The 14,327-nt window shown below is 33.1% G+C and overlaps 1 protein-coding gene across 1 annotated transcript; it reads right to left on the reverse strand.

The window, feature by feature from the left end:
* Position 1: 1 nt before the first annotated feature.
* Positions 2-12,102, reverse strand: LOC147843184 (uncharacterized). The gene is made up of 4 exons (XM_087261850.1): positions 12,057-12,102; positions 4,997-5,093; positions 4,433-4,543; positions 2-2,142 (listed from the first exon to the last, which is right to left on the reverse strand). Exons 2-4 carry the CDS (start codon positions 5,084-5,086, stop codon positions 1,999-2,001), a joined length of 345 nt encoding a protein of 114 aa, XP_087117976.1. The 5' UTR covers positions 5,087-5,093; positions 12,057-12,102; the 3' UTR covers positions 2-1,998.
* Between the last annotated feature and the right edge of the window lie 2,225 nt (positions 12,103-14,327).

Raw genomic sequence — 14,327 nt, forward strand, 5'->3', positions numbered from 1 at the left:
ATTACGTTTTTACAATTAGAATTTTATTTCATTTTAGACAGTTGTTCTATTGTAAATGTTATGTTCTAAACTGATATCAGATATACTGTACAAAATAAAAAAAATAAAAAAACTTTTGTTTTCTTCTTGGTTTAATAGCAAAACTGACATCTAGGGTCAGTTCTTCGTACGTGGATTACTCAGTTAGCTGGGTTTGGATAATGACGATTTGACACGATCCAGGATCGTTTCGTTCTTCAAAACTGATTCGAGTACTGGTAGCTCAAACCTGGTCGGGAGCAGGTTCAATTAATATAAACAGGATTAGATCGGGTCAGTTCAAGCAAAGATAATACAGAAAGAATGTACCAGATTCTGACATTTTCTTACAGTAGTGGTTATATACACTTGGGAAAATAGTAAATATTTTTTAACTATATATATATATATATATATATATATACACACACACACACACATATACATACACATACAACAGTTCTGTCTGGATTTTGAATTGGCTGATAGCCGTGATATATTTAAGTAATGTAAGCATCCGTACTACCTTTTTACCCTTTGTGTATAACTCCGCCCACATACAGCAGACACTACAGTTTGACAAATATTATTGCTGTTACACAACAAAATATACTTTTGAGGCTTTTTTAGTCGAGAATGTAGTTGTTTTGATTGCAGCTATGCAGTTAATTTGCAAGAATAGTGCTTATTTTAAAATATTTACAATTTCTGAGAGACAGCTCGTCGGCGACAGTTGACGTTTTCTATCCACAAGATGGCGACAGAACCGCATAATAAGTCCTTACGGCTGTTTCACACCGCAAGCGAAAGCAGTGCGTGAGCAGCGCGTATGTCGAGCAGAAGCAGCACGCAGGTGTTTGCCTTTCACACCAGCTGCGTCTGCAACGCGCAGCTCTTCGGCAGCTGCTGCAGAGATCAACATGTCGCTGTCTATTCTATCTAGTTACTTATGTCTCTCTATATACAAATACACTTTTCAAACTTTTTATCTGCAACAAGACCAACGGCAACCTCCTCCTTTGCTGTTTCTTTAACCTGCAAATCTTTATTTTACAAATTTTATAGATCAAACAGTACTGTATGCTTCTCAAACTCTATGAGGAGTACGTCAGAAGACAATCGCCAGTGATATTTGGTTTTTGATTGACAGGATGTTGTAAGCCTATAGTTATAATATCTATACAGTAGTTATAATGATATTTATACATAATCCACTTCAGTAATGTCCAGCGGCAGAGTAACTGCATGTTAATTTATGCTCGTGCAAAGGATGAAACGGATAAAAGTGATCAATGCATGCCCTTCTTTTACTTATTTTCGTGTTGTCAGGTTCACAATGCAAACAGCTCCCAGGTGAAATAACTTGAGCAAACATAAAGCAAAGCCGAATAAAGCTTTCTTCCTCTGCTTAAGCAGCACAGCACACAGCGAGTTCACATCTTCCAGCATGCGTGTCGAACTACACTACCCACAATACACTTTGCTATGGACTACAATTCCCGTAAATAACTTCCCCTCTCCAACAAAACTGATACTAAAACTGTTTTACTATTGGTTTTGTAGTTCGAGCCGAAATAAAGGTTTGTTGCAGTTTTTATTAGTTTAAGTTCATTTGATTGACTATATGTAAATCAGTTTATATTATTGACATTTATTGGGTAAAATTGTTACTTTTTACTGTTATTCAATGTATTTAGGTCCTTATCAATGCACTGTCACTTTAATTGAGCGTGAGCAGCGCTATTGCTGCACTGCTGCTTCAGCGATGCTCACGGCTCGCTGACGCGCTGCTGCTGCGTGCGGTATGAAAGTTCTAATCTGTTAACATGGATGCCAAAAAAACACGCGCCGCTGACACTTGCGGTGTGAAACAGGCATTACGTTTAAAAGATATAATAGTCTAATTTCTAACTATAGCAGATCAACACTTCCGTTTTTCATGGGGGTATCGCGTATTTCAGACCAGTCACCCTGTTTGTGTCAGAGTCTCTGTTTATAGCATCTTCCAAAGTTAGACCACAGATGACCAATTGTCTCCCAGTTGTTCCTGAAGTACTTGCAGACATATTTGAAGTTCCTAAACTGGCAGTGAAACATCTCAGCCTTTTCCTTAAATTCTTGTGCCTGTAAAAATTGACAAGGAAAATCATGTTTCATGATGTTAGCATAAGAACTGCTGTAGATTTTTAGGTCATTAAATAATCCTTCACACAGACATATACCCCAGTGCGTATGGTAAATCTACTGAGAATCTTTATTGTTCTTATACTGTCTAAATCACAGTAGGTCTATGACTGGATAAAACAACATAACATAATACTATTTGCAGTAACTAAAACAGACCCACCAAACAATCCATGTTTATAACAAAAAAGAAAAGTTGCAAAGTTATCATAAATTATAAAATCATAGTTTCACATTTAATCAAATTATTATAAATTTAATCAATTCCTTTTGGACTATGTAAGATCCATGATCTGAAATGTTATTCAGAACAGAATTAAAATATATCTTTATTTAAAACAAAAACATTTAGCTCATGCTGTAAAATGTACTTTAAACTGACCTAAAAAGGTATTAATTAAGGTTGTTAATATAAATGGAATGCTTACAAATGTTTGTAAAATATGTAAAGTTAATCTATGAAACTCTGCACACCTAGCCTAGTTTATATCTGAACACAGTTGATAAGCAGCATAAATTCATTTTTGAAGGAGAGTAATTGTGTGTGAGTGAGAAGAGGCCAGATGCAAGTGTTATCTGAAAATTTCTCTTAAAATTAGAATTTTTTTTCTACAGCTCCTGTGTGTAGGTTCTGTAATTGAACTTTTATGGTAAGGTGTGTTTTTTTTCATTGCCTTTAAAGTTAAATAACAGCATAAATAATAAAGGCTGGAAAATATGCAAATTTTCAGCGTACGACAGTAGAATGTAGTTTGGGTAACTTTATTGACGTTGCTGGCAATCGTCTCTTTCAATATCATTCTTTTTGGTAAAAATAAAATAAAGAGGGGATAAGGATGTACATATTCATATTTACTTTAACATGTTCAATACAGCCAACAGTAAAATTTTACTAATGCACATTTATCCAAATCTTAATATGTATATGAGGAAAATCTATTCATGAGACCATTTGAATCGAATATTAGCAAAACTATCATATTTACACAAACATGTGTAAGCCATAAAGAGGTGTTTGTACAACAAAGTACAGGGGGTATAAAACGGATTATAATCAAATGACCCTTGAATATTTACAAAAACAGAGCGCTTGCGGACATATTTTTCAATATTTAAATCAGCCCCGGAAATAATCTGCATGTGTTACTCTTGACCGCACACTGAGAGAAATCGAAAGTAATCCTGTCACTTAAAATGTAACTTTAAATGTCCAGTAGGTGGGGAGTCAAAACCAGAAGTATGTGATAGCACAACAATGATAGCGATTCAAAAATATATGTTTTGATGGGCTAAATATCATTATATTTTTGATGTCAGTTGTGGGCCGGATGGAGGAGGCAGGGCCGCAAATGGTTTGAGGGTCGGCAGTTTGAGACCTGACTTAGAGGCTTTTGCATCTGAACTCTTCATACTGTATGTGGGTTACCATTTTATATTAGCTGTCATTAACATAATTTTTTCACATATTAATAATGCATGTTACAAGCTTGTTACCAAAGTAGAATGACACATTAGAACATACAATTGTACTATAAGGGTGCTTTCACACCTGTCAATTGATTTAGTTGTTCCGAAAAAGAGATTAAAAATGTTAACATTGTTGCTCTTTGCTCTTGGAGCGGTTCGTTTTCACACTGCAAAATTTCTAATCGGACCAAAAGAGCTAATACAAGTCACGTGCGAGTAAACTCTCCTCACATTGGTCAAAGTGCCAGGGTTTATTTTGTAGCGTTCTGCTCAGCTGTCAGGAGAGGTGGTGGTTTGGTGGTGATTGACAAGGCGCGCACGCGCGACGTATCTGAGGAGAGATGCGGTGGGGAGGGGTGAGAAGGGTGCGCGACGATGCCTATTTGAGGACCGGGAGGGTGATGCGAGATTACGGGGAGGTCATCACTCGTTTTCGGGCATCCGGAGACTCGCGAAACTTCCCACCCTACTCATAATTCTCTCTTCATATAGCCGTATGCCTATTACATATCCATAAAACACTGTGATATAACCGCGCTCGGATCGGATCGCTTTCTCACTGCAATCGAACCGCTCCAGGGTTCGTTTCAATCGAGCCGAGACTACCTCACTCAGGCGGTCTCGGAGCGATTACTTTGGCGTGGAATAGAGCGCAATTGCCTTGTTCACATATGCCAAACGAACCGCGCTAACTGGCCAAACAAGACAGGTTCTGAAACAAAAGTGTAGGTGTGAAAGCACCCTAAAACAAATAGCAACACACCTTTGAACAGCATTTCATCTCTGACATAAACTGTATGATGTGCGCTCTTGAATCTGCCTTTTCAGGTCCACTCACACCAGATTCAGATATTGACAGCCAACGAGTTACTGCCTGTGTGTAAAAAATGGTGGAAAAACGTAACACAACATATTTAATACGGTCAGAACTTCCATGACACATTCGACATTATTAGGATCAAGTATTATAAGCTTCAAGTTAAGGGGTACTTAAATCAAAGTAAAAACAATATATGTTATTGCTATAGCTCAGCAAAAGTTTGAACTTTTTTTTTTTGCTTAAGTGCATCGATGACTGACATAAACACACAATAATACCCAGATAATGTCAATTAATATTACAGTATGTTGTGTGACATGTTGCAATGTGAAATAAGCTTAAGCTCAATCCACTGATTCATTAGCAACTGAAGATAAAAAAAAAATTTGAATGGTAATACTGTTAGAGATTTACATAAAAAATATATTAATATGACAGTTGATAAAAATAGAATATGAATCTATAAAATGAGGAAAAACAAAAGCAGTATCTTAACTTAGTACTTACTTGCATTACATGGTACCAACAAAGGAGAATGTCTGACTCGTTGAACACCTTACGGATGGCATTGACTTCAGCCTGGTCTTTATCAACCATAAAACACCTAAAAAATAAATACTATAAACTTTAAGATAGAGAAAACAAATACAAAATATTACAAATGTTTGCTCTCCAAAGAATGCATTTTGTTGTTTACTGTTATTTACCTTCTCTAGAAAAAACTATTTATGCAATGCATGAAATCAACATCTAGCAAATACCAATTTTGACCCGAATTTGCTAATATAAAGTAAAAATCCACAATATTAACATTGATGACCTGATGTTAACGTATTATTAATAAATCAGTGATGATGACCTGAGGTTAGCATATTAATAATATTAATAAATCAGTGATGATGACCAGTATATTAATAAATCAATGATGATGACCTGAGTTTATTGTATTAATGATATTAATAAATCAGCGATGATAACCTGAGGTTAACGTATTATTAAAATGAATAAATCAGTGATGATGACCTGAGGTTAACGTATTAATAATATTAATAAATCAGTGATGATGACCTGAGGTTAACAAATGAATAATATTAATAAATCGACGAGCTGAGGTTAACGTATTAATAATATTAATAAATCAGAGATTAAGACCTGTGGTTAACGTAGTAATAATATTAATAAATCAGTGATGATGACCTGAGGTTAACATATGAATAATATTAATAAATCCGTGATGATGACCTGAGGTTAACAAATTAAAATTAATAAATCAGTGATGTTGACCAGAGGTAAACACATTAATAATATTAATAAATCAGTGATGATGACCTGAGGTTAACATGTTAATTATATTAATAAATCAGTGATGACCTCAGGTTAACATGTTAACTATATTAATAAATCAGTGATGACCTGAGGTCAAAATATTAATAATATAAATAAATCAGTGATGATGACCTGTGGTTAACATATTAATAATATTAATAAATCAGTGATGATGACCTGAGGTTAACATATTAATAATATTAATAAATCAGTGATGATGACCTGAGGTTAACATATTAATAATATTAATAAATCAGTGATGACCTCAGGTTAACATGTTAACTATATTAATAAATCAGTGATGACCTGAGGTCAACATATTAATAATATAAATAAATCAGTGATGATGACCTGTGGTTAACATATTAATAATATCAATAAATCAGTGATGATGACCTGAGGTTAACATATTAATAATATTAATAAATCAATGATGACCTGAGGTTAACATATTAATATTAATTAATCAATCAGTGATGATGACCTGAGGTTAATGTATTATTAATAAGTCAGTGATGATGACCTGGAGTTAACATATTAATAATATTAATAAATCGACGACCTGAGGTTAACGTATTAATAAATCAGTGATGATGACCTAAGGTTAACATATAAATAATATTAATAAATCCTTGATGATGACCTGAGGTTAACAAATTATAATTAATGAATCAGTGATGATGACCTGAGGTTAACACATTAATAATATTAATAAATCAGTGATGATGACCTGAGGTTAACATATTAATAATATTAATAAATCAGTGATGACCTGAGGTTAACATGTTAACTATATTAATAAATCAGTGATGACCTGAGGTCAACATATTAATAATATAAATAAATCAATGCTGATGACCTGTGGTTAACATAATAATAATATTAATAAATCAATGATGACCTGATGTTAATGTATTAACAATATTAATAAATCAGTGATGATGACCTGAGGTTAACATATTATTAATATTAATAAATCAGTGATGATGACCTGTGGTTAACGTATTAATATTATTAATAAATCAGTGATGATGACCTGAGGTTAACATATTAATAATATTAATAAATCAGTGATGATGACCTGAGGTTAACATATTAATAATATTAATAAATCAATGATGACCTGAGGTTAACATATTAATATTAATTAATCAATCAGTGATGATGACCTGAGGTTAATTTATTAATAATATTAATAAGTCAGTGATGATGACCTGGGGTTAACATATTAATAATATTAATAAATCGACGACCTGAGGTTAACGTATTAATAAATCAGTGATGATGACCTGAGGTTAAAGGGGTGGTCCACTACGATCTCATATTTTAAACTTTAGTTGATGTGTAATGTAGCTGTGTGAAAATAAACAGCATCTCTGAATGTAAAAAGTTCTAAGTTCAATGCTAAGGGAGACCTTGGTTTTTACAGAGTTAGCTTAGCAAAGCCTACAATGAACGAATTTTGGGGACTACAAAAAAATACTTCCGCCCCCTGTGACATCACAAGTTCGTTTACTGCGCATCCCACACTGCGCATGCAGGTAAGGTCCGTGGCCAGAGGTGCTGTAACGTTATAGCAGAGATGAAGCTAAAAATGCATCTAAACACGGCTGTTTCCACAGAGCTTCGTCTGTTTCTGTATTTGGGCTTCCAAAGGACACGACACAAAGACAGAAGTGCCTTTAGTTCAATATTAATTAACTTCCAGAGAATTATAAAATACTCAGCAAGCATGATTTGACAAAACAGCTCCAGAATCTCTCCCAGTTCAGTGCTGGATTCGGCTAAAATCTCCTCAAAGCAGAAGTTGTGATCTACAAGTAAGTGTTTTTATTTTTTAAAATTGATCATGACATGTACAGTGTCTAGCGTTAACTGTATGCTGTAGCAATGATGTAAACAATGCGAAATGCTGCTTTGCGGGCAAACGATTTAGCTACAAACTCACATTTATCAGCCAAACTCCTGTAAACACACACTCACTCCACCAGCACGATCTCTTATGTGTGTGCGCGACTGCACTGATTGTCTTGGCTTTTTCATGTGTTTCACATCTCAGATAATGAAGTCGCAAAAGATATGTGGATGATTTATATTACTTACACCTGCATATTCCGGATACTCGTGAAAGACGTCATGACGCATAGAGTTAAAAAAACACAGATTAGCTTACCTGACTAGTGGTAGCAGCAGAATAATAAATCAAGGCTCAACAGGTAGCATCTCACATCTTGTGCTTTATTCTTCTGTCACGATATATTACAGAAAATAACTTAATCCGAGCATCAGAGAAAAAGAAAGTCCCGCGCTCTTGCGCTTGTTACAGAAAGTTCACACCACACAAACACACACATAGACGCACACACAGACGCTGTTAAAGGAGCCGCACCCCTTTTTCACTCGTTAGTTACAGACACTTGTCAGATGTTATTTTAGAGAGTGGGCGCGAGGTTGACTTCATGTTTACACAGCAGAAAAGCGTGTGCTTTTACGGGCGTGACGTGGAGCCGATCCGCCAATAGCAGCACATTATGTCGATGACCAATCAGAGTCACTTAAGGGCGGGCCTTTTAGAGGAACTAGGAAATATGACAGTCGTTTTCATGTTAGCTGAGTAGCTGTGTATAATCAAAGTGAGATATATGAAAAAATTACGCGATTTCCGTCAAGTGAAACATAAGCACACATTGCTTTGCATCTTATAAACACAACCAAGCCTTAAAATTACATTCTGGACCACCCCTTTAACATATTAATAATATTAATAAATATGTGCTGATGACCTGAGGTTAACAATTTATAATTAATAAATCAGTGATGATGACCTGAGGTTAACACATTAATATTATTAATAAATCAGTGATGATGACCTGAGGTTAACATGTTAATAATATTAATAAATCAGTGATGATGACCTGAGGTTAACATATTAATAATATTAATAAATCAGTGATGATGACCTGAGGTTAACATATTAATAAATCAGTGATGATAACCTGGGGTTAACAAATTACTAATAATAATAAATCAGTGATGATGACCTAAAGTTAACATATTAATAATATAAAAAATCAGTGATGATGACCTAAGGTTAACATCATAATATTAATAAATTAATGATGACCTGAGGTTACATATTAATAATATAAATAAATAAGTGATGATGACTTGAGGTTAACATATTAATATTAATTATTCAATCAGTGATGATGACCTGTAACGTATTAGTAATATTAATAAATCAGTGATGATGATGTATTAATATTAATAAATCAGTGATGATGACCTGTGGTTAAAGTATTAATAATAATAATAATAAATCAGTGATGATGACCTGAGGTTAACATATTATTAATATTAATAAATCAGTGATGATGACCTGAGATTAACGCATTAATAATATTAATAAATCAGTGATGATGACCTGTGGTTAACGTATTAATAATATTAATAAATCAGTGATGATGACCTCAGGTTAACATATTAATAATATTAATAAATCGACGACCTGAGGTTAACGTATTAATAATATTAATAAATCAGAGATTAAGACCTGTGGTTAACGTAGTAATAATATTAATAAATCAGTGATGATGACCTGAGGTTAACAAATTAAAATTAATAAATCAGTGATGATGACCTGAGGTTAACACATTAATAATATTAATAAATCAGTGATGATGACCTGAGGTTAACTTATTAATAATATTAATAAATCAGTGATGACCTGAGGTTAACATGTTAATTATATTAATAAATCAGTGATGACCTGAGGTTAACATGTTAATAATATGAATAAATCAGTGATGACCTGAGGTCAACATGTTAATAATATTAATAAATCAGTGATGATGACCTGTGGTTAACATATTAATAATATTAATAAATCAGTGATGATGACCTGAGGTTAACATATTAATAATATTAATAAATCAATGATGACCTGAGGTTAACCAGGGCTCTACAGTAAGGACTTCCCGATGGCCCGGGGCCAGTGTGAGAGATGCTCGGGACAGTAGACAGAATTGTTACTGGCCCGATCGGGGCAGTGCTGCCTTGTCACAAAATTTTAATAGACGGCAACATGACCGCGACATTAAATTATGAGGCTAAAGGAAATGTCTGTTTCTAACTTTGTGGAAACATTTAAATGGGTACAGCATGACGAAAAAAATGTGATGTTTTGCTTAGTTTGCCGTCACTTTTAAGTCAGCCACCTTTTGTTTTGCAATAAAATACGTGCACGTTTTCCATACTGCTATATTTTACTGCTAAATATTTTTCAAATATTTAAATTCTACAACTACTGACATTAATTTCATTCATTCATTCATTTTCTTTTCGGTTTTGTCCCTTTATTAATCTGGGGTCGCCACAGTGGAATGAACCGCCTGACATTATTTCGTGAAACATTATTTAATATATGTGGCTAACTTTTTTATTTCTTTTATTGGGCCAGTGAAAATTTTGGCAGGGCAAGTAAAATCTGAACCACTGGTCCAATCGGGCCAGTAGAAAAAATCCTTAGCGTTGAACCCTGTTAACATATTAATATTAATTAATCAATCAGTGACGATGACTTGAGGTTAATGTATTAATAATATTAATAAGTCAGTGATGATGACCTGGGGTTAACATATTAATAATATTAATAAATCGACGACCTGAGGTTAACAAATTATAATTAATAAATCAGTGATGATGACCTGAGGTTAACACATTAATAATATTAATAAATCAGTGATGATGACCTGAGGTTAACATATTAATAATATTAATAAATCAGTGATGACCTCAGGTTAACATGTTAACTATATTAATAAATCAGTGATGACCTGAGGTCAACATATTAATAATATAAATAAATCAATGCTGATGACCTGTGGTTAACATAATAATAATATTAATAAATCAGCGATGATGACCTGAGGTTAACATATTAATATTAATTAATCAGTCAGTGATGATGACCTGAGGTTAACATATTAATAATATTAATAAATCAGTGATGATGACCTGAGATTAATGCATTAATAATATAAATAAATCAGTGATGATGACCTGTGGTTAATGTATAAATAATATTAATAAATCAGTGATGATGACCTGAGGTTAACATATTAATAATATTAATAAATCAGTGATGATGACCTGAGATTAATGCATTAATAATATAAATAAATCAGTGATGATGACCTGTGGTTAATGTATTAATAATATTAATAAATCAGTGATGATGACCTGAGGTTAACATATTATTAATATTAATAAATCAGTGATGATAACCTGAGATTAACGCATTATTAATATAAATAAATCAGTGATGATGACCTGTGGTTAACGTAGTAATAATATTAATAAATCAGTGATGATGACCTGAGGTTAACATATTAATAATATTAATAATTCAGTGATGATGACCTGAGGTTAACATATTAATAATATTAATAAATCAGTGATGATGACCTGAGGTTAACATATTAATAATATTAATAAATCAGTGATGATGACCTGAAGTTAACATATTATTATTAATAAATCAGTGATGATGACCTCTAACGAATTAATAAATCAGTGATGATGACCTGAGATTAACGTATTAATAATATTAATAAATCAGTGATGATGGCCTGAGATTAATATATATATATATATATATATATATATATATATATATATATATATATATATATATATATATATATAAATAAGCGATCATGACCTGAGGTCAACATAATTAACAGAATAATTAAATTATATCACTAACGTTAGTTGAATTTTGCAGCGATTCACAGTAGATAAGTTAACACCTCAAATAACGTTACTGTACTAACGTTACTGTCTTGTGTTTAAACTAGTGCTGTTTTGGTCCACATTTCTGGCGTGTCTTTAAATGAAATTGGCATAATACATGCTAAAAACCAAATTATTAGAAAAAAAAGATCGCTAAATCAGCCAGAGGGCAAGTTTAGTCCCGTTTAATAACGTTTCCTAGATTTAAATATTCAAAAATACTGTTAGCTTGTTTTAATTAATACCTGAAAGTAAATCACAGTAACGGTAGAGCAGCACGCTAATCTAACGTTTGGTAGGGACGGCTAATTAGGCTAACTTAATGCAAACAAAAGTTAAACGTTGCTCGTTCACTTCGCTGGAAAAAAGGGACAAATCCATAAACACATATGAATTTTACAATCATTACTGCTTCTGTAAACTTACAGAAGAAAACCGGTGATCTCACCTCTTCACTTGTCCTCTTCACCTGTCCTCTTCACTGGTAAAATGGCAGTTGCCTGTGTGTGGGTGGGTGTGTTTTCTTTTTTGAATTTGCGTTTTTGGCGGACTCTGCAGGAGGCTCATAATGATGACGTAATAACGTTTGATTGGCTGATAGAGATGTTGTCCCTGGGTCATCATAAAATATGTTGGTCTCAGGACAACTAGCACTTGGCAAAATCAGGACGAGCTACAGGTGCTTGTCATCAATCTGGCAACCTGCATTTGCATGGAGTCATTAGATTAGACTGGTAGAAAAAAAAAGTAAAATTATGTAAAATTAAAGTAATAGATTGTAATTACTTGCTCTGTAAATAAAAAGAAAAAGGTCAAATGACTAGCAGCTACGGCTGCCAAAAAATCCCATAAAATTTCAGTAAAATTTCTTTAAATAAAGTGCAAAAATTAATAAATCTACAAATATTTTCTTTAAAATTTTTACCAAAAACACTGTTATTTTACTTTTCATAGATTATTATGATCAAATCCGTTTAATAAAGTTACACGCTAAGAGTTTTACAAAGAAACACGGTTAAACTTGTAGTACATTTCAACCTACACCAACCATGACCCTAACCTAACAGTCTACTTATAATCTAATGAGAATTAGTTGGCATGTAGATGCAAAGTACAGTAACTTTAATTATACAAACGGGCCATCAAAATAAAGTGTGACCCAGTTCACAGCTGGTAAGGTAAGATAATAGGCTGATCTCGGTAAACTGACATCAGCACCATGCATTTGCTAGATATGCTTTATGCTTGGTGAGCTAATAAAATATTAAAATTCATATTTTGCATATAGTATTACCATCTAAGATTCAGAATTGCCCTCTCTTTTTTAAACACAAATGCAGCGACTGTCATCTTGCATCTTTTTTTATAGTTATTAATTATATTAAAATCAGTCTTTAGCGGACAAAAGGGTTGCTTATTTGATCTTCTTGCCAGGATGTTTATTTTGTACAATGCAATCTATTTATATTTACTTTTTAACTTACAATTCAAATATTTTTTTGTATATTTCTGTATTTAGCAGACACTTTATCCAAAGCAATATTGGGTATAAAGTAGTTATATTTTTATGTGATGAAAAAACTAGACACATTCCTTCTTTAGATGCTTTGTGTTCAGTAAATTAAAGTCATATTTAGGGTCAAATCAATGTTTGTATTCAATTATTTACTGAGTGGGATTACATCCAGCTGGTTGTTACTGCACAATAATTCAGTTAAGGGTGATACAAGGCCATCTAATCACCCTGCCAGTGTTTATTTTCATAAAGACGGATTTACATTATACTTGATGCAGTAAAAAATGACTAAAGGATTTTAATTGTGTGCCACAATTTCAGGAATTTTAAAATGAATAATATGAAGACATAAACAGATATAACATTTGTAGCCCTGAAATGAAGAATCCTCCTGCAGCATTTATTGTTTTATTTTTTTTATTATCTCAACAGGCTTGACTCTAACGTTAACTTATGTACCGTTTCATTATCATTGTTGAATTTCTTTCTTCTGTTCTTCTGATTTTCTGACAAGAATGAGGCAGGATGCAACAGAGATCAGCTGTTGTCCCCTCACAGCCTTGAGATTGTTTTTATTACTTATTATTGTTTTAAATTTGAACATCTAAATTAATGCTACCTCACAAAATCAAAGAGACAGCAACACCAAGTATTTAAACTGGCTTATATTGTTGCAGACGAAAGGTATATACAGTCTAATCTTTCATGTGAGGGAAATATTATTTTATTATTAAAAAAAAAATGAAGAACTTTTCCTTCATTTTTTCATCATGGAAAAAATACACTTTTGCTTTAAGTACTAATTCTATTAACCACTGTCTTTACCCACCTATTATTAAGATATTGGCTGTTTATTAGGACTAAAGTATGATATTATTTTACATCTTTAACTTTACACAATATGACCCAAATAAATTAATTCATTCATTTTCTTTTCGGCTTAGTCTCTTTATTAATCTGGGGTCGTCGAAGTGGAATGAATCGCCAACTTATCAAGCATATACAACCCATCACCGGAAACACCCATAGATCTCATTCACACATACACACGGCCAATTTAGCTTACCCAATTCACCATTACGCATGTCTAATATTCACACAGGGCTTCAACGTCTAACTTCCCATTCACTTTGAATGGGTGACGTCAGGCGTTGCCGAACTGCATTGTGAATCCGTCTGCGTCGCTTCAGAGGCGTTGCTCGC

The sequence above is a fragment of the Danio rerio genome, chromosome 7, assembly GCF_052040795.2.
Source record: "Danio rerio strain M-AB ecotype USA chromosome 7, GRCz13ab, whole genome shotgun sequence".
Taxonomy (NCBI): domain Eukaryota; kingdom Metazoa; phylum Chordata; class Actinopteri; order Cypriniformes; family Danionidae; genus Danio; species Danio rerio.

Coding starts and splice junctions, on each gene's coding strand:
- LOC147843184 (XM_087261850.1), bottom strand. CDS start 5,086: ATGGTTGATAAAGACCAGGCTGAAGTCAATGCCATCCGTAAGGTGTTC. Junction 4,544..4,996: donor GTTGGTACCATGTAATGCAA/GTAAGTACTAAG, acceptor TTTTACACACAG/GCAGTAACTCGTTGGCTGTC. Junction 2,143..4,432: donor AGATGAAATGCTGTTCAAAG/GTGTGTTGCTAT, acceptor CAATTTTTACAG/GCACAAGAATTTAAGGAAAA.